Below are 18830 nucleotides of genomic sequence, written 5' to 3'. Positions count from 1 at the left end.
TAAAGGAAGTCTCATCCTTTTGCTTTGAAGTGACAATAGTGTTCTCTTTGTATGTGAAGTCAGTGTAGTGTGGTGACACCCAGGGTAAATCCAGCAGGCAGGGTGGTTCCTCTGTGGCTTGTCTGAGAGATAAGAATGTAAAGCACACTCTCTGGTAGGCATGTTTTGATAAGCGGGTACGCGTCACACGATATTGTTATCGTGAACGCGTCAAATATATCAGCTCTACCCAGACGTTCCAGTGGGAGGAGAGTGACGATCGAAGACATTTTGTGCCATCATATGCACGCTCCAGAGCGTTCCGAATTTACAATAAGGACTGCTTGAAGTTGTTGTTATTATTGTTAACATTATTTTTCCAGAATTAAAGGCAGCATCGGTTATCCTGCTTTACTGATGCAATCCCATAATTCTCTTTACTATTTAAAAGAACAGAATTAGAAAGAACCCTAGCTAGAAGTGATGGCACAGACAATTCAAAGTCCGGGTTCCTTTTTGTCAAAACGCCGGCCAGCAAAAGAGGTGCACACTGTCCACGTATGCGTTCACGCACCATGTGCTCTCCCTGATTGCTGTGTCTTATCCTCACAGGCTGGGACAAGCACTCGTACGGCTATCACGGAGACGACGGACACAGTTTCTGCTCCTCAGGCACAGGGCAGCCGTACGGGCCGACGTTTACCACCGGCGACGTAATTGGCTGCTGCGTCAACCTCATCAACAACACCTGCTTCTACACAAAGAACGGCCACAGTCTAGGTACAGAACATCAGCCATGTACATGATGTGGTGTTCACTTTAAACAGACCCATGCTTGATCGCACATCCTCTTTCTTCCTGTATTGTATACCAACTCTGTGACACTCTTCTATTTAGCTTTATGTCAGCATTTTATGTAGAATTCCATAATTATTTGGAAAATGGCGTTGAATTTCTTCAAGGGATTAAAAAATATATATTTTATTTATTTATTTATTTATTTTACATTTCTATACCTTTTAAGAAGTTTATCACCTTATCATTCAGAATCTTGTAATCATCCATCAGTACATCCTGGTATAGTGTTCCATCCAGCGAGGAGGCTCAATATTCCCAAAAAGCATACTGTACATCAAAAATGCAGTACAGAATTACCTCTTTCACCTTTCCATGTCTTTAAATAGGGTTTTGATGGAGCATTTCAAAACTTCGCCTAGATACTATTAAATGATGTTTTCAGTGCACGTATACACGTGTTGATGTTAAGAATTTAGATCACAGTAGGTGCCTAAATTAGTATTATTAATTATTGAAGAAATTTTTTTTTTTAAAGATGAGACTTTTTAAAGTGGAATTGTTTAATTTTTTTTTTACATTTGAAAATGGCAAGTCGTTTTTATAATGTTTGGAATTAATTTCCAAACTTTCTAAAATTTATGAGGAAGTTCATATAAATATGAAGTCGCACCATGACAGTATTTTCCATAACACTCGACGGACATCTCAGTAGCTGCGTCCTGACCAGACACGGTCCTATAGAAGAGACCATGCCCCGGACACTCCACATGAACGTTATTGTATTTCTGATTATCGAGAAACAATTATATGCACATAGGTCTAGTTTCTAGCCCTGTAAATTTCTCAAAGTATAACTTTTAATCTTGTAAAATTATGAGGCGTTTTATGCATTTTTAACATTACCTCCAGGATTTTGCGATCGCAGAAATTGACAAGAAAACAAGCAAACGCCGCAATATTCGGAGGAGCTTGCGATTTTTGATTTGGGTCAAGATTTGGGCCAAGTCGCGTCATCTGACGTCATCACAACGCGCATCCAGCCAAAGCGCTCTTCGAGTCACGTGTGTCGAAAAATGAGTACAACTAAAAGGTCTCGTTTACGAACAAACATCACTGCGAAAGACAATTTCGTGCAACTACAATTTCAACGAAAGAAGTTTTCCGCAAACCCCCCCCCCCCCCCAAATCAAGCATTTTTGGCCGCAACAAAAAAAACCAAAACGAATTCCACGTAATCCTGTACAGACTGATATAAGAAGTAACCCAGAGCCTTAACCACTGAGAAAACATTTATACTGCAGTGATACAGAATTCTCGAATTGGATATGTCCGAATGTGTTTATAAATTTTCGTTATACCATGGTCCGTCTGAATACTCGATTCTGATTGGCTGGAAGGTGTGCATTAAAACTGTACACACCACAGGTAGTTCCAGTCAGTTTAATCACAGTTCTAAATGAATACGCTGCCTATAAACAACTGTAACCATGGCAACATATGGTAGTTAAACTCACAGCTTCATTATTAGTAGAGACTCGGCACAGATGCAGGTAATTCACACACACAATCTCTCTCTCTCTCTCTCTCTCTCTCTCTCTCTCTCTAATAACTATTTATTATAATTGATTTAAAAAAAACTGTAATCTTATCACACTACTTTATCTGTGTATGATTTAGAGCGGGCAGAATTCTAGATCTAACTATATAAAATCACTAACTCCATTCAATTTTATTTGTATAGCGCTTTTTACAATAGACATTGTCTCAAAGCAGCAATTTAACAAGTTAACCGTTATTGTCTTTTCAGTCAAATTTTGCACAAACATCGACGACCGCTTTAGCTCGTCAACGCTGACAAGTGACCACGGTATAAGCAGGATAATCCACGGCTAGGTGCGTGTTACAGGATTTTAACGCGCTCCGTGTCGGGTGGTTCTTTGCCTCCACGTCGTGCATGAAAAATCACGTAACACTCACCTAGCCGTCGATTATAGCTTACTTAACAGTATGGCTTTGACAGTCGTACCATCGCTGTTCTATATTAATGCACCGGTCCAAATACATTCTCGTTTCTATGGTAACCGCTAATTCACTTAGATTATGCGGAGTGTCTGCCATACAAGTCCACGTGTAATAATAAAAAAAAAACTGATAAAAAACAAGAACAACTTATCGTTGATATGGCGAAGCTTTATGTAGGGAGATGTTTGTGTAATGTTTATCAAAGGAGGCTTCGTTGTCAGCGCTTTGTAACTGACAGAGGTTAAAAATGTTCCAGGAAGCTCTTCAGAACAAAGGAGTTTGCGCTTTGTGGTTTCTTGGTGAAAATATTTTTTTTTTTTTTCCATCTTATTAACTTCTTCAAAGGAGAGATAAAAATAAAGGTGAAGGAACAACTGTTAGTAGGTGTGTGCAGGAAGTGACCACAGGAACTAACCTGTCTAATGAACTTTAAAGTGATAGATGCTGTTGAATGAAAGGAATAAAACATTTTGGGATGTCATGCCATGGTGTATACCTTGTGTATGAAATGTTAATGACATGAATGACCTTTTATATTAATATTATTATTTTTTTCTCTCTCTCTCTAGGTATAGCTTTTACAGATTTACCAGTAAGTATTTTTTATTATTATTCAAATTATTTATTATTGTGTTTTTTTTTTTGTTTGTTTGTTTGTTTTTTTTCATGATCAAAACTCTTTATATTAAATTTATATTTTGCATCCTTAATCTTGCCATGAAGAACAGTGGCTGATTTTGCTAGATCATGTTACTTGTATCGTGACACGGACTTTTCCATTCTTAACAGTTTTTTTTTTTTGGGGTATATATTTGTATGTCTTTCAAGACTTTGCTAAAATGCTTGGACTGCATGGTGTTTTACATTTTACTAGACAACACAACAAATGTCTGTTTGGGTCTAAAACAATCAACCATTCAGGAGAAAACAAAGTTGGCATAACTCCAGCATTCATGTTTTTCTGAATGTGCTTTGGTTTTCCAGCTCTGACCTTTATTTTTATTGGATCATGAAACATTGTTGCTCCCTTTTAGTTCTTTCTCCCTATTTCCATTTTCATCCAGTCGAGAGAAACGTTTACCATTTTATTTCCATGAAACTGTTTAATGTAGAGACATTATGAACACTGACACTTTTTTTTTTTTTTTTTTTGTCCTCAAGATAAAAGCATTTCACCATACACCAGTGCTGATAAAATAAATAAAAATAAAATAAAAGCCCTTGCAGTATTTGATAATAAAATGTTGTCTTTCTCCAGCCCAACCTGTATCCGACAGTGGGTCTTCAGACACCGGGAGAGGTGGTGGATGCTAATTTTGGGCAGCATCCATTTGTATTTGACATAGAGGACTACATGCGTGAGTGGAGAACCAAGATCCAAGCTCAGATTGAGCGTTGTCCCATTGGCGAGCGAGAGGGCGAGTGGCAGGCCATGATTCAGAAGTGAGTGTCCCCATTATGATGAGTATTATTTCAGGGCTTTTCAAACTTCAAGACCTCCATTTAAAGGCCAGTTTTTAAAAATTATTATTATTATTATTATTATTATATGTTGGGCTAAATTATAGGTTTACAACTTTTTGAAAATGAATAGGTTAGTTTGATGTTAACAAATCAATGTGTAAAAGAGGGAAAGTCTTTTTCACTGTTCCTTTTTTTGTTGTTGTTGTTGTTGTTTAAACATAGTTAATGAGGTCTCTGAGTAAGAGAGTGCCCACAACAATAGGCACTTTGTTCCCCGCTGTATCTAATGGTTGGACTAGGCTTGTGCGTCGCACTGCAGCGTATCGAAGTCAGGAGATGTATGAAAGTATGATGGACATCTCATCTTGGCTGTTGCATTCAATTTTGATAAGTACTTTGAGTTCATGCCTACAAGGGCACTGAAGCTTGCTTGACAAAAATGAATGCTAGCAAATGGTACCAGCGCAAGCACAGTCAAGTCACACCTGTGCTTCGTTATGAACTTTTTGAATCGTAACTAACATGAGAACAGGCATAATAATGGTTGGTAAAAAATCACACGTGAGCCCACGTGAGGTAATTCTATGAACCAGTGCCTTGTTTATTGATCTGTTTCATGTTACCCCACACCCCTTTTCCATCAAGACCGTGTCAGAATTTGTGCTGATATGGTGATCCTTTTAAAGAGCAGTCCTGGTTCTTTTAAGTTCTTCGTATCAGACTGTGACAACATCTTTTGTCGCACGCTCTTTGGGACGAAACGGCACACACATGCTTTGATTGATTTGTTAATATATATATATTTAGAACGTGCGGTCGCTGAAAGGTGGTTTTGGTAAATTGTAGTAGCAGTATATTCACTTACTTCCAAGGGGTTGTCTTTTCCACAGATAACTGATATTGATTTTCTTACAGATCATATTTTTAATATCAGTCATGTTTGCAGCTTGGGTTGTTTGTGTTGTTGCTATGGTAACAAAATTCCTCCGCCACCACCTCTTGGGGAAACCTAATGGAAAAGCATCTTCTGATGAAAAACTGTATTTGAAAGAATATTATACCTCAGAAGGTTTTCCCTATAACAGTGGTTCAGGTAGTTCCGGCTCGAACACGAACATTAATATTAATGCACTTGTTCTAATATGTTGCTGTTTCTATAGTAACAGCTCATAGACAGGGACTTGTACAGCAGACACTCAACCTAATCCAAGACAAATAATAATAAAACAGATTTAGAAAGTAAATCTTATCGTTAATGTGACTTTTTTTTTTTTTTTTTTTTTTTTTTTCCATTGTATAATTCATGATTATAAATGCGGAAGAACGGAAAAAGGGAAAAGTCTAATCAACACCAGTAATGGAATAATGATTATAGTAGCATAGGGTACTTGGGTTGCAGTTTTGCATTGACGTGGATGTTGAGCTCTTCTCTGTGTTGACAGGATGGTGGCCTCCTACTTGGTCCATCATAGTTACTGTGCCACGGCTGAAGCCTTTGCCAAGTCCACTGACCAGGCCGTGCACGAGGAGCTCGCTTCAATCAAAAACCGACAGAGTGAGTCTGCACGCATCATCTGATCAAAAATACCAATCACTTATCCAGTCCTTCTGAAACGATCGGAACAGCGAGGCCTGTTCTTTTGGTTTTTACTATACGCTGAAGACATTTGTTTGAGATCAAAAAATGAATCATCAGAATTTTAGCTTTAATTTCCTGATAGTCTTCAACAGCTTAGAACATGGTGGTAGACCACCCAATTCGTTGGTGAGCAAAAGTATTGGAACGGACAATATTAACGTGAATAGCACTTAATATTTGGTCGTATATCCCTTGCATCAAGCCGGAGACCGTCTGACATCACCAAACTGTTGCATGTTTTTTAAAATTTTTTTTATGGTGCTTTTCCAGGCTTGTACCGCAACATCTTTCAGTTGTTGTTTGTTTTGAGGGGTTTCTCGTCTTCAGGAGGTGAAACACATGCTCAGCTGGGTTAAGGTCTGGTGATTGACTTGGTCAGTCTAAAACCTTCGACTTATTTCCTCCCTGATGAAGTCCTTTGTTGTGTTGGCAGTGTGTTTTGGGTCATTGTCTTGCCGCTTGATGATGTTCTTACTGCTGATTAGTGGTCGCCATCTTGTATGGCTTCTCCTATTTCTGCACTTGAAGTCTTCTTCAAATGGTGGATTGTGATACCTTCAGCCCTGCCCTGTGGAGGTTGGTGATCTCACAATGTTTGTCATCAGCTGCTGTTGTTTTCCTTGGCTGACCTGCTCGGGGTCTGGTTGCCAGTACACCAGTGGTCTCTTTCTTTTTCAGGACATTCCAGATTGTTGTATTGGCTGTGCCCAATGTTTGTGCAATGGCGCTGATCGATTTTATTTATTTATTTATTTTCCCCTTCTTTTCTCAGCTTCAAAATGGCTTGCTTTTCTCCCATAGACAGCTCTCTGGTTTATCATTTTTAACAACAAATGCAGTCTTCACAAGAGAAACACCGGTCAAAGCTATTCATCATTTAAACAATCTATCTAACAGGACACACCTGGGCAACAAGAAACACGTGTCGGTCAGAATATTCCAATATTTTTGATCACTTGGAAAAATGTTCGAAGTTGTTTAGCACCTAAATATATCAAATATCAGGACAATGAAAGCTGAAATTCTGTTCTCATCATCTTTTGATCTCGAACCCAGTTGTCTTCGACGTATCGCAAAAAAAACAAAAGATTTAGCCTTGCCGTTCCAATACTTTTGAAAGGGACTGTGTACATCATTTTGAGTCACACGTGAAAGATTGTCTCTGTGAATTCAGAGATTTCTGGACATTTTGGAAGATGGGACTGGGCAGTACCCTGGAGCGTTTTCTTACTTTTCTTGGGCTAGCTATGTATGTTCTTTACCAACGTACCTGTATTCTCTCAGAAATCCAGAAGCTGGTCCTGTCTGGCCGAATGGGGGAAGCCATAGAGACCACTCAGCAACTTTACCCCAGTCTGCTCGAAAGGAACCCCGACCTATTATTCATGTTAAAGTAAGTGTTGCCAAATGACACTGTTGGGTAAATGTAGTATGAATGAATAAGCATGACTCCTACTTTTTATATTTTAATTTTTTTTTTCTGCACAGAGTGAGACAGTTCATTGAAATGGTGAATGGCACTGACAGTGAGGTACGCTGTCTCGGTGGGCGCAGCCCTAAGTCCCAGGATAGCTACCCTGGTTCTCCCCGCCTTTTCAGTAGCCCCACCCACAAAGCCACTGGCTCTCAGGCCTACCCATCAGGTACGTATTACTCAAAGCCTCTGTAACATTCTCGTATTCCCAGCACGACTATGCTTGAAATTTGCAATGACGCACTGAATACGTATCCTCCTACGATTTGGCTAAATGTCTTTTATGATGTTCTCCATCTCCAGGTTTTGATAGTAACTGCTGTAATGGAGTTTCATCCAGTAAAGCTCACTCCTCAGCACACAGCCACAAACCGTGCCCCGTACCCACGGGAAGTGGTGAGCTGGGGGTTCTGAACGGCAGCCACACACAGCAGTCCAGCATAAGGTATTCATCAATAATGCCACACCCAGTTGAACGGATACTCTTCTAATCGTTTACCTTTGAAGCATAACTATAAAAATGACACAACTTTTTGAAAGTTTTGTGAACCCTTTTCATTTTGCACTTGTAAAATTTCTCTCTTAAATATAAAATATCTTCTCAATTATTAGCAATGTAATCGATATTGAGGGAACCTCTTTACATGTTTGGGGATCCTCGTATAGGTGTATATCACTGTTAACACGTTACAGTATGTGTTCAGTGTGTAGTGTTGTTTTGTTTACTCGAGGCTTGTGTGATATAACGATATTATCATCTAAACACGGTATTACATTGCCACGATATCCCATGATCTATATTATATTAGAACATGGATAGAACATAAGCATTAATAAGACCTCCTGTGTTGTAAATGCTTGGCTTAATGCAGCAGTGATGTAGATATGGAGGTGGATCACATCTCTAACGGAGTGTCCGAGTCCTCCTCAAACGGCTTCTTGAACGGGAGCGCCACACACGCACCAGACATCGAGGACTGCGAGGCAGAGATGGGTGAGACCACTAATAATCATTTTTATTTCTGTAGTAACATTTTTTTTTTCAGACCGATCCACTGCAAGCATAAGGAAACAAATCATAAAGTGAAATTAAGGGACAAACTCCATGACTATCTTTGGTTCCTCACGTCGTTGCCTTGCACACAGAAGTAGAGTCGGCTCAGTCTAAGAGGCAGCTCTGCGGGGGGAGCCAGGCTGCCATCGAGAGGATGATCCATTTTGGCCGAGAGCTGCAAAGCATGAGCGAACACCTTCGCCGTGAACGTGGCAAAAACTCCACCAACAAGAAGATGCTCAAGGTAGCAGCACCAGCTACGTATTAGAATTCTAAATGTAAAGCATGATTAGTGCAACGATTAAGTACAACTTTGCTTGGTTTTAAAGTCACAAAACGGTATTCCAGTCCGAATTAAAAGCATTAAATGAATTGACTTTCTCTGGTGTTTTGGGTTTTGTGGATTACCCTCATTGCTCTTACTTTGTGTCTGCGCACGCAGGATGCTTTTAGTTTGTTGGCGTACTCAGATCCTTGGAGCAGTCCTGTGGGCTACCAGCTGGACTCCATCCAGAGAGAGCCGGTCTGCTCCACACTCAACAGTGCAATATTAGGTAAGACAGCATGAAGAATTAATTTATTTTTTAAGTGGCTTTTTAGAATTTAGAAATGAACTAAGTGAGAAACACTGCACAGAAATCCAGCCTACTATGGTACTCTTACAAAAATGTATAATGTTCCTGCTACTAGATGAGCCACGTACACAGGTCAACTGCAGTAAAATAAGTTATCTTGCAAAGACTTGGAAAGACCATTTCAAGTGGGGAAAAGTGGGTTTTAATAATTATGTGGGAGGGACTGGCAACATTACCCTTGAGATTGGTGAAGGGAAAGCTTCTGCATCCTAGCATTATGTCTATCCACTTTTACATTGAAAGGTGAGTACCTATAGACATTGGAGTGTCACCAGTTATTTAGACTATGTACATGCATATACCCTTAGATTCTCTAAGTTTTTAAAGATGTTTACAGCTCATCCAGTTAATAAACAGATAACGATTATAAAATGAAATAATAATTTCAAACCTGGCCTTGATTTTGAAAGTCTACCAATTTTCAAAAAGCCTGGGATCCCTGCCCAAGTTAAGTAAACAGATGCTTAATAATTCATTACCCTTTGTATTGGTATACCCTGAGCTCAGTGAGTAGTTTAATCTGGAGCCAAAGCACAAGACTAAGGTCTGTGCATGACGGAAGACCAACACTGAAAGGCACTCCAGAGCGAGCAACCCTGAAGGCTTTTTCCACTTAAGATGTGCCTCAACGATTGGATTCGAAATAGCCTTCTTGGTCCAGTTTGTCAGCAGTACACATCTCATGGAAAACTGAGAATAAATTATGAGTCATCTGCCTGGAGCATAAACGCAGAATGCAGGAAACCACTGTGGCTGACTATACCGATGTCCAGGCAGTGTCCTCCTTGCACCGGTAGAATAATTTCAGTAAATTATTAGTTGGCAGCCTCTGTAGTGTAATTTATACTCATTTAAAAAAAACACATGGTAACATACTATATGCAATGAAGAGTTTCACTGGTCTGATGTCTGTCTCCTGAATGTATGTGTTGCAGAGACTCATAACCTGCCCAAGCAGCCCCCTCTGGCTCAGGCCGTGGGTCAGGCGACTCAGTGCCTGGCACTTATGGCCCGTACAGGCATCGGCTCGTGTGCTTTCGCCTCCGTGGACGATTATCTGCACTAGCCCTTAGAGAAGTGTCCCTTTAAAATGGTCATGCAGCACGTTCTGCATCACCCCGACTCAACCAGGCCTCTCGAACATCCGGCCCGTCTCTAATCATGACCCGGAGCGCCTCATAAGCCGGACCCATTCCAAATCCTGACTCTCGCGAGAGTCTCCAAGAGACTGGATCCTTTTCACACAGGCCATCCTGAATCTAAAGACACATTTAGAAGGATCCCTCAAGCCAAACAAATTCCTGAACCATTACACCTTTTTTGATTTTCTTTTTAATTTGGGAGAGGGAGGGGTGTGTGTGTGTGTGTGTGTGTGCGTGTTTCAGGCTCCGATTGTTTGTTTTCTAGTTTGAGGCATGAGACGAATTTATTCTGATTCTAATTAATGTTATAATTAAACTTGCATATAAGATTATATTTGTTCTCGATTGAAAGCTGGCTAAAGTGAGCACGAAGGCCCCCCACCCTGCTGTTTTTAAGGTGTCTGCTTGTGTATTTGTTACAAACCCCCCACCCCCGACTCCCGACTCCTCCTCCCCCCTCCTTTTTTTTTGAAAGCTATATTAACATGCAGAGTGGAATATTTTAGTTATCTAAAGAAGAAAAAAAAAAATTAAAAAGCAGTCCAACGAAGCTGGACGACTCCTTTAGTGGTGGTATTTAGTATAGAGAGTTAGTGTGAGCTGTATTTTGAGTTTAAGCCCTTCTTTGTGCAAGCGTGCCCTCCCTCTGCCAGATCTGCACAGCAGGTTTGATGCAAACGTTTGGACACTTGGACTTGTAACCTCGTGGATGTCTACGGCTGTCCTGAGTCCGTCTCCGAACTGTTCTCACCCAGGCCGACGCTCACCACTCTCACGTTTCTGTACAGTGCAGCTCTCTGAAATACGCCTAGGCTTGTATATATCGATCATCCCTGAGTTTTGAATAAACCTCCCTTGTGCATAGTAACAAAAACATAAAAAAGTAAAAATCTGTCCGAACTGTTATTCTACACTGCTTGATATATACAAGCCCTGGCTGAGAAGAGGAAAGCCTGTTCCTGGTTTTCTCCTGTGTTTCACCAGCCAGCCCTTATGACCATCACTACGTTACAAAAGCAAGGAGAATGATACAGTATTGTCAACAGCACTGTCTTATCATTTTCAGTAATAAAATACAAATACCCAGGTGGACAAGACGCGTGTACAGACTGTGTTCTTCTAGCTTATAGAAGGTAATCGTGCTTGTAGTAATCCGATGCACATCTCTGGACGATTTTTAATGTGAACGCAGACGTCGTCGTCAGCTGTAGTGGAAAATTGTGTAACGGCACAGTTACTACGGTAACGTCTCCACTGGACGTGATGACCCCATGTTGTAAATACCATTACAGACTGCGCATATTAAAACTGTGACTGACACAGCTGTTCAAACCTAATCGATCCAGTCGTCTCACGATATTCATCATGGCACTTTTGTAGAAACGTTGCTTTGGGGTTGGTTTTATTTTTATAAGAAGAAGAAAAAAACAACAAAAAAAACTGTACATTCAGCCTCAGACAGAAAGCATTTGACCTGACCTCGACTTGCTATAAAAAAAAAAAACAAGAATGTAAAGACCTTTCCTTTACATATTCACATGTCTTTAAAGAAAAAAGAAAAAAAAAAAAGTCCTGAAACTGAACTCTAAAGAAGCATTTAAATACTAAATATGTTCACAACTGAAATGTTTGACGTGTTTATAGCGATTTTTGTAATTGGGCAGCCGTGCTTGCGTCATAGGACGACATTCCTAATCGGGTTTAATGGTAATTAACAAGAGAGAAAAAAACCAATTCTATAATGTAAATTGATAACGTTCAGCTTTCGCTGTTAGTGCCCAGAAATAAAAGAGCAAGAGATTCTTTTCCCCTTCACCATTTTTCTAAAGTAAAAATAGTGGAGACGACAAACTCTGGAAAGTCCTGAAAATGCAGATGCGTTGAATTTTGGCAGAGACTCTGCTCAGCTAGTTAAACATTACTGAGATAAGCCCAACGGTGTAAACGGTGGGATTAACACAAAGACTGACGCTTCAGAACCTGATCTGTTTGAGCAGAATGTTCAGATTAAACTAAAAGCGCCGCTGCATCGCTCTCTTTACTTGAAGCAAGGGCTAATTCCCACTGGCACAGAATGTTTTTCAGGCAGTCAAACGGCATTATGGGTAATGGAGGAAACCATTAACCAAAGTGATATTATGTATACCAACATGTGGATGAAAGCCATTTCAACTGCAGCTCATTTTCAATACAAAGTAAATGTTGGACGTTATTGATCACATGTTAAATGTAAATATGCAATTTGTTCATGGTTTGTCCCACCTTTAAAGCCTAACTTTGAGAATACCTCATAAAATGCTTACTATACAGAAACAATCTGTCCCAGATTTGTGGATTCGATGCTTAATGGTTAATTTAGCGCTGAGCTGAGCTGCTTCCAGTCACAAATCAATCCAGCGGTGTGACTTTTGGTCTAAACAGCTGAAATCCGAGCAGGAAGTCTTCGTTGTGCTGTCGCGTGCAAACACGTCCTCGGAAAACGTCTCAGCTGGAGATTAACTTCTGTTTCTGAATAAACCTCTTGTTGTACTTTTCCGCCTTGGCCTTCTCGTCTGCTCCTGTAAGGACAGTTTAACGCTGAATTAAGATGTGCTTTCATATTATGAAACATAAGTGTTTGAGTCCTACTGTTGCATAGCCTTTTACCATTACTGTTAAGTATGTGGTCCTACACACACTATCCACTTTATTAGGAGCACCTGTACATTTGTGAGGTTATTTAATCACGCAATCATATGGCAGCAGCACAGTGCAAAAAAAATCATCCAGATACAGGTCAAGAGCATCTGGTGAGGTTCACATCAAACATCTATGACTTTAATAGTGGCATGAGTTGAGTTTGTCAGAAACCGTTGCGCTCCGGTGTGATGTACACACACTCTCACATGAGTCTCTGGAGTTTACACAGAATGGTGAGCAGAGGGTCTGTGGGTTGAAACACCTTGTAGTTGAGAGAGATCAGAAGAGAATGACTAGACAGGTCGGCTATAGTGACTCAAATAATCACTCTTTACAACCGTGGTGAGAAGAAAAGCATCTCAGCGTGCACAACACATCAAATGTTGAGGTGGATGGGCTACAAGAGCAGAACACCACATCGGGTTCCCCTGGATCTGAGACCGCATAAGCACAGACTCGCCCAAACTGGACGGATGAAGACAGGAAAAAGCCCAGGTGATTATTTGTCCAGTTGCAAGGGTGAACCTGCTGAGATGCTTTCCTGCTCACCATGATTGTAAAGAGTGATTATAAAAGAGTTAATACTGTATATCCTTCCTCGCAGCTCAATCCAATCTGGACATTTTCCTCTGACCTCTCTTATTAGCAATTCGTTTCCACCCACAGAACCATCGCTCACTCATTTTGGTTTTTTTCCCCACACTTTTCTGTGTAAACTCTAGAGACGTGGGTGTGGGTGTGGGAAAAATCCCAGATCCGCAGTTTCTGAAATACTCAAACCAGCCCATTTGGTGATGGAGAATCGCACAGATGTACAAGTGTTCCTATTAAAGTGGACGGTGAGTATGTTTGAGAAAGAACCTTTGCTCGATTTGTACCTATAAATTGCCCGAGATGAACATTCAGAGCTCAAACTCACCCCAATTCTTACTCGCAAACTGCACTGCAGCTCCTTGGTTGAGTCCGCGTTTCTTCTCCAGAGAGAGAAGTTCAGCGTCTGAAAGAGACACTCAACGGTCAGCAGAACTCCTCTTCACCAGCAACAGTAAAGCCTCGTTTGTTGGTATAAAACAACCCCGGAGCTTACATTCACACAAGCAGATAAAACTGCCCCATGACCGGTCGGTTTCCTACAAATTCCGACCTCATAACAGCAACATAACGAACTAAATAAGCCACGCTGCTTTACCGCTGCAGTCCAAATGCTCTTGTAAATTCCTCAGACGAACCACAGAGCATGTTTAGTTTAACGTATACGTCCTCTGCTCTCAGTACTTACGGTTCTTACTCGTACTTATTGCCTAAAACTAGAAAGAGCTAAGAGAAAGGTAGAACATCTCTGCTCAAAATATCATTCAATATAGTCCCTGTGTTTAATGATCTTATCGCTCAGGATCAAGCATTTGAAGCAGGTATGCACATTATTGGACAGTGAATGTTGAATTTTATTATTTTAGGCGACAAACACAAAAGAAATGAGATATCCTAAATGTTTTGGCTACGACTGTAGATCAGAACTGCGAAAAATACATACATAAAGCTGCACACAGGAAGTTGTCACCTCTTAATGTCAGTAAATGTTGAGTAAACAATAATACACATTAATGGAAAAGACCATCCTGAACAACTTCAATATTAAGCTTTATATTTAAAAATGTCATCTTCAATGGCATCCAAGAATGACTGTAACGATAGAGTCGACTTTTGATTTTTTTAAAAATATTTCAATATAAACCTATTTAATGTGTCTTGGGGTCTAGTTTTCTATTTAAAAACACATATACACCGTCTTGTTGCGTTTCCTTACTGGTTGTTCTCCGGCTCCCTGGGCCATACAGACGTGCTTGGATGAAAGCCATGGCTGATTTCTGCATTGAGGTATTGGCAGACCGGTCCTTCACCCGCACCACCTTGCAGTTGTCCTGTAAACTAAAGCAAGCCGTGATGAGATCTTCCCCTTGCTCCTTGTGCAGGAAATAATGGTGTTTGTTCATTTCAGAAACAAGTCATAAAGGGTACGGTGATGAACAAAGCTCTATGGCAGCGGGGTTCGATTATTATTTGTGCTGTGAATCAGTACTGTAAGCCAACGGACTACTGACACGATGTGCTTCATGTTGCAATGCTGTTTATGTCATGGAGTGCGTCTCGATCAGCTCTCTAGCGCCCCAAGTCGTGAAACCTCGGCTCAGTACACGCTGGGACACCGACGACTCAGCTTCCGGAGACATGACTACATACTCGCGTTGTAAAACGTCACCTTATTACATTATACGTCATAAATTTGTTAGCTTGTTAGCATTTCTGTCATGGTACATCAAGCAGGACTGTAAGCTAGATACAGTGGGGGAAAGAAGTATTTGATCCCCTGCTGATTTTGTACGTTTGCCCACTGACAAAGAAATGATCAGTCTATAATTTTAATGGTAGATTTATTTGAACAGTGAGAGACAGAATAACAACAAGAAAATCCAGAAAAACGCATGTCAAAAATGTTATAAATTGATTTGCAATTTAATGAGGGAAATAAGTATTTGACCCCCTCTCAATCAGAAAGATTTCTGGCTCCCAGGTGTCTTTTATACAGGTAACGAGCTGAGATTAGGAGCACACTCTTAAAGGGAGTGCTCCTAATCTCAGCTTGTTACCTGTATAAAAGACACCTGTCCACAGAAGCAATCAATCAATCAGATTCCAAACTCTCCACCATGGCCAAGACCAAAGAGCTCTCCAAGGATGTCAGGGACAAGATTGTAGACCTACACAAGTCTGGAATGGGCTACAAGACCATTGCCAAGCAGCTTGGTGAGAAGGTGACAACAGTTGGTGCGATTATTCGCAAATGGAAGAAACAAAAGAACTGTCAATCTCCCTCGGCCTGGGGCTCCATGCAAGATCTCACCTCGTGGAGTTGCAATGATCATGAGAACAGTGAGGAATCAGCCCAGAACTACACAGGAGGATCTTGTCAATGATCTCAAGGCAGCTGGGACCATAGTCACCAAGAAAACAATTGGTAACACACTACACCGTGAAGGACTGAAATCCTGCAGCGCCCGCAAGGTCCCCCTGCTCAAGAAAGCACATATACATGCCCATCTGAAGTTTGCCAATGAACATCTGAATGATTCAGAGGACAACTGGGTGAAAGTGTTGTGGTCATATGAGACCAAAATGGAGCTCTTTGGCATCAACTCAACTCGCCGTGTTTGGAGGAGGAGGAATGCTGCCTATGACCCCAAGAACACCATCCCCACCGTCAAACATGGAGGTGGAAACATTATGCTTTGGGGGTGTTTTTCTGCTAAGGGGACAGGACAACTTCACCGCATCAAAGGGACCATGTACCGTCAAATCTTGGGTGAGAACCTCCTTCCCTCAGCCAGGGCATTGAAAATGGGTCGTGGATGGGTATTCCAGCATGACAATGACCCAAAACACACGGCCAAGGCAACAAAGGAGTGGCTCAAGAAGAAGCACATTAAGGTCCTGGAGTGTCCTAGCCAGTCTCCAGACCTTAATCCCATACAAAATCTGTGGAGGGAGCTGAAGGTTCGAGTTGCCAAACGTCAGCCTCGAAACCTTAATGACTTGGAGAAGATCTGCAAAGAGGAGTGGGACAAAATCCCTCCTGAGATGTGTGCAAACCTGGTGGCCAACTACAAGTCATGTTTTGCAGAGGGGTCAAATACATATTTCCCTCATTAAAATGCAAATCAATTTATAACATTTTTGACATGCGTTTTTCTGGATTTTTTTTGTTGTTATTCTGTCTCTCACTGTTCAAATAAATCTAGTATTAAAATTATAGAATGATCCTTTCTTTGTCAGTGGGCAAACGTACAAAATCAGCAGGGGATCAAATACTTTTTTCCCCCTCACTGTAGTGGATTTTTAAAAATCAAAACACATACAAGTCATTAGACTCAAACAAACCTTATACAGAACATCAAATAAAGGTCAAAATCGCAAACGTAAATAATCATTTGCGAGCTACAACAACGATAACAAACTACCTACATTTGTAGATGAAGTTGGCTGAGAGTTCGTGCACCTTTTCTTTTTTTTTTTTCCCCAAGCTGCGAATGAAATTCTAGTTCAAATCGTACACAAGAGCTTCCAGCCTACCTTTTAGACACTTTCTTCTTCTTCTTCTTCTTCTTTTTGTCCTTCTCCTCGTGCTGCTGCTCACCTGCAGAAGATAACCCCCTCCAATAAGTCAAAGTAAACTTACGACCAAATTACAGTCTATAACGCACGATCTGATCAGAGTTGGGAAACTACCAGAAAAATGTTGAAATATCACCTTTCTTATCTGACAACTTTGGTGGTCTAGAAGAAACAAAAACAACAGGAAACCCCAATGATTAACGGGAGTATAAATACATAAATAAAGGAATACGTGTGTGTCTATAGTTAGTATAAATAAATAAAAAAACATCACTTACGTCTGGGCCACTGTGTCAAATTCTTCCAAAAGAGTTTCTGGTAAAAGTCTGCTTTTCTTCAAAGCGTTAAGACATTATATTAATAATCAGAACTTATCACATAAAAAAAACAAACATTAAATCATTACAAAAAAAACTGTTTAAACCATAGCGTTGCTTAAATACGTATGATCGTTGACTAGGCTTTCAACTAAGTTTTGTACCTTTTGTTCTAGGAAAAGCAGCTGTCTTTTTCGTCTCTTCTCCTTCAGCAGCTCTTTCCCCCTGATAAACATTTAGTCTGATTACTAAAACAGCTGAAACATGTTCATCGTGTAGATATTAATAATACTTCATGTAACTGGCATGTAATAAACAATTATGCTCTGATACAGGAAAATGGCTCTATGACTGAGGTAAACAACAGAACTGACCACAGCATTAAAAGAAAAAGAAAGAAAGAAATCTGGAACTAGATTGCGATATGCCAGTCGTACATAATCCCCATGACCAAACCTACAACACTTTTCTGAACAACTGAGTAGAAAGTGTCTCTCTTGATTTTAAAACGCATCGCAAGTTGTCCTTACATTTGATGGACATATGATATATTTGAATATATTTTGATACATTTTATATATATATATATATATATATATATATATATATATATATATATATATACACACACACACACATACATACATATACATATATACACATCCACACACACATATATATATATATATATATATATATATATAACAAAGTTTTTTAAGTTTTTAAAAACTTTCCCACGGACCCCCTGCAATTACGCCACAGACCACTAGGGGGCCACGGAACCCCGGTTCAGAAACACATGGCATTAATAAGCTGTCGTTCTGATGCTTTACAGTTTGGGAGTCGACACTCGTTTCTAAGGAAACGGCGAGTCGACTCTCTTTTTGGACTCGACTCCCAGACCATATTTTATATAGATAAGTAATTCTAAGATACGATAACTGCAGGTAAACAACTTACTCCGGTAATTATATGTAGCGTGAATTTCAATTTATTAGTAAAGAATTTAAAGACAATAAATATATATCTCGTTAAAGCTTAAACCAAAACGCACACACATGTACATTAAAAATAAACGCCTGATGGTTTACTTCTTAAACTAACACACTAACGTTGCACAGTAGACCTGAAATCTATCATCCCTACTTCCTACATTCAGCAGTTTCCATGTGCTGAATAGTGCACTATATTACCCTTCAGGACTGATTTGAGATTTAGCCCAGGCTAACGTGCTAGCGGGAAGGCTAACAGCCCCAGACCTGAGTACCTTTTAACTGCATCCTGTGCGTCTTTAACGCTCTTTAACGCGACTACTTTCGAGTCGTCAAATGTGACTTCCTCCGGTCCTTCATCGTCGCTCAAATCAGACATTTTCTCTCTTAACTCTTTTTCTGATTCGGACTCTGAGACCACACGTTGAAGTTTCGCCATATTATAGTCGACAACTTTTTATTAAA

General features: G+C 40.2%; 2 protein-coding genes across 6 annotated transcripts in view; one reads left to right on the top strand and one right to left on the bottom strand.

The window, feature by feature from the left end:
- Nucleotides 1–11717, top strand: part of ranbp9 (RAN binding protein 9) — a 21142-nt gene extending 9425 nt beyond the window's left edge. Inside the window, exons 4-16 of one of the 5 annotated variants that reach the window (XR_008386257.1) lie at nucleotides 592–759; nucleotides 3369–3391; nucleotides 4058–4242; nucleotides 5706–5818; nucleotides 7187–7295; nucleotides 7391–7545; nucleotides 7680–7821; nucleotides 8249–8370; nucleotides 8526–8674; nucleotides 8873–8984; nucleotides 9121–9308; nucleotides 9573–9858; nucleotides 10001–10140. Coding sequence is in view for 2 of the 5 variants with exons in the window: in XM_053628120.1 (XP_053484095.1) it covers nucleotides 592–759; nucleotides 3369–3391; nucleotides 4058–4242; nucleotides 5706–5818; nucleotides 7187–7295; nucleotides 7391–7545; nucleotides 7680–7821; nucleotides 8249–8370; nucleotides 8523–8674; nucleotides 8873–8984; nucleotides 9121–9278 (1439 nt within the window). In the remaining 3 variants the exon portion in view is untranslated. Of the gene's footprint in view, nucleotides 1–591; nucleotides 760–3368; nucleotides 3392–4057; nucleotides 4243–5705; nucleotides 5819–7186; nucleotides 7296–7390; nucleotides 7546–7679; nucleotides 7822–8248; nucleotides 8371–8522; nucleotides 8675–8872; nucleotides 8985–9120; nucleotides 9549–9572; nucleotides 9859–10000 lie in introns of those variants that run through there. The other 4 variants (XR_008386256.1, XR_008386258.1, XM_053628121.1 and 1 more) reach the window with 4 other exon arrangements.
- nol7 (nucleolar protein 7) lies at nucleotides 11593–18830 on the bottom strand. The gene is made up of 8 exons (XM_053628122.1): nucleotides 18641–18830; nucleotides 17538–17598; nucleotides 17335–17390; nucleotides 17193–17218; nucleotides 17015–17078; nucleotides 14694–14815; nucleotides 13806–13883; nucleotides 11593–12765 (listed from the first exon to the last, which is right to left on the bottom strand). The coding sequence occupies exons 1-8, from the start codon at nucleotides 18802–18804 to the stop codon at nucleotides 12692–12694; spliced, it is 645 nt and encodes a 214-aa protein (XP_053484097.1). The 5' UTR covers nucleotides 18805–18830; the 3' UTR covers nucleotides 11593–12691.

The sequence above is a fragment of the Ictalurus furcatus genome, chromosome 7, assembly GCF_023375685.1.
Source record: "Ictalurus furcatus strain D&B chromosome 7, Billie_1.0, whole genome shotgun sequence".
In the NCBI taxonomy this organism is placed as follows: Eukaryota; Metazoa; Chordata; class Actinopteri; order Siluriformes; family Ictaluridae; genus Ictalurus; species Ictalurus furcatus.
This window is presented reverse-complemented; position numbering and strand designations above follow the sequence as displayed.

Bases quoted from the DNA above. Each gene is read 5' to 3' on its own strand.
- nol7 (XM_053628122.1), bottom strand. From the start codon at position 18,804: ATGGCGAAACTTCAACGTGTGGTCTCAGAGTCCGAATCAGAAAAAGAG. The intron at 17,391-17,537 runs GTACAAAACTTA...AACGCTTTGAAG, and splicing joins TGCTTTTCCTAGAACAAAAG to AAAAGCAGACTTTTACCAGA. The intron at 17,079-17,192 runs GTGATATTTCAA...TATCTTCTGCAG, and splicing joins AAAGTTGTCAGATAAGAAAG to GTGAGCAGCAGCACGAGGAG.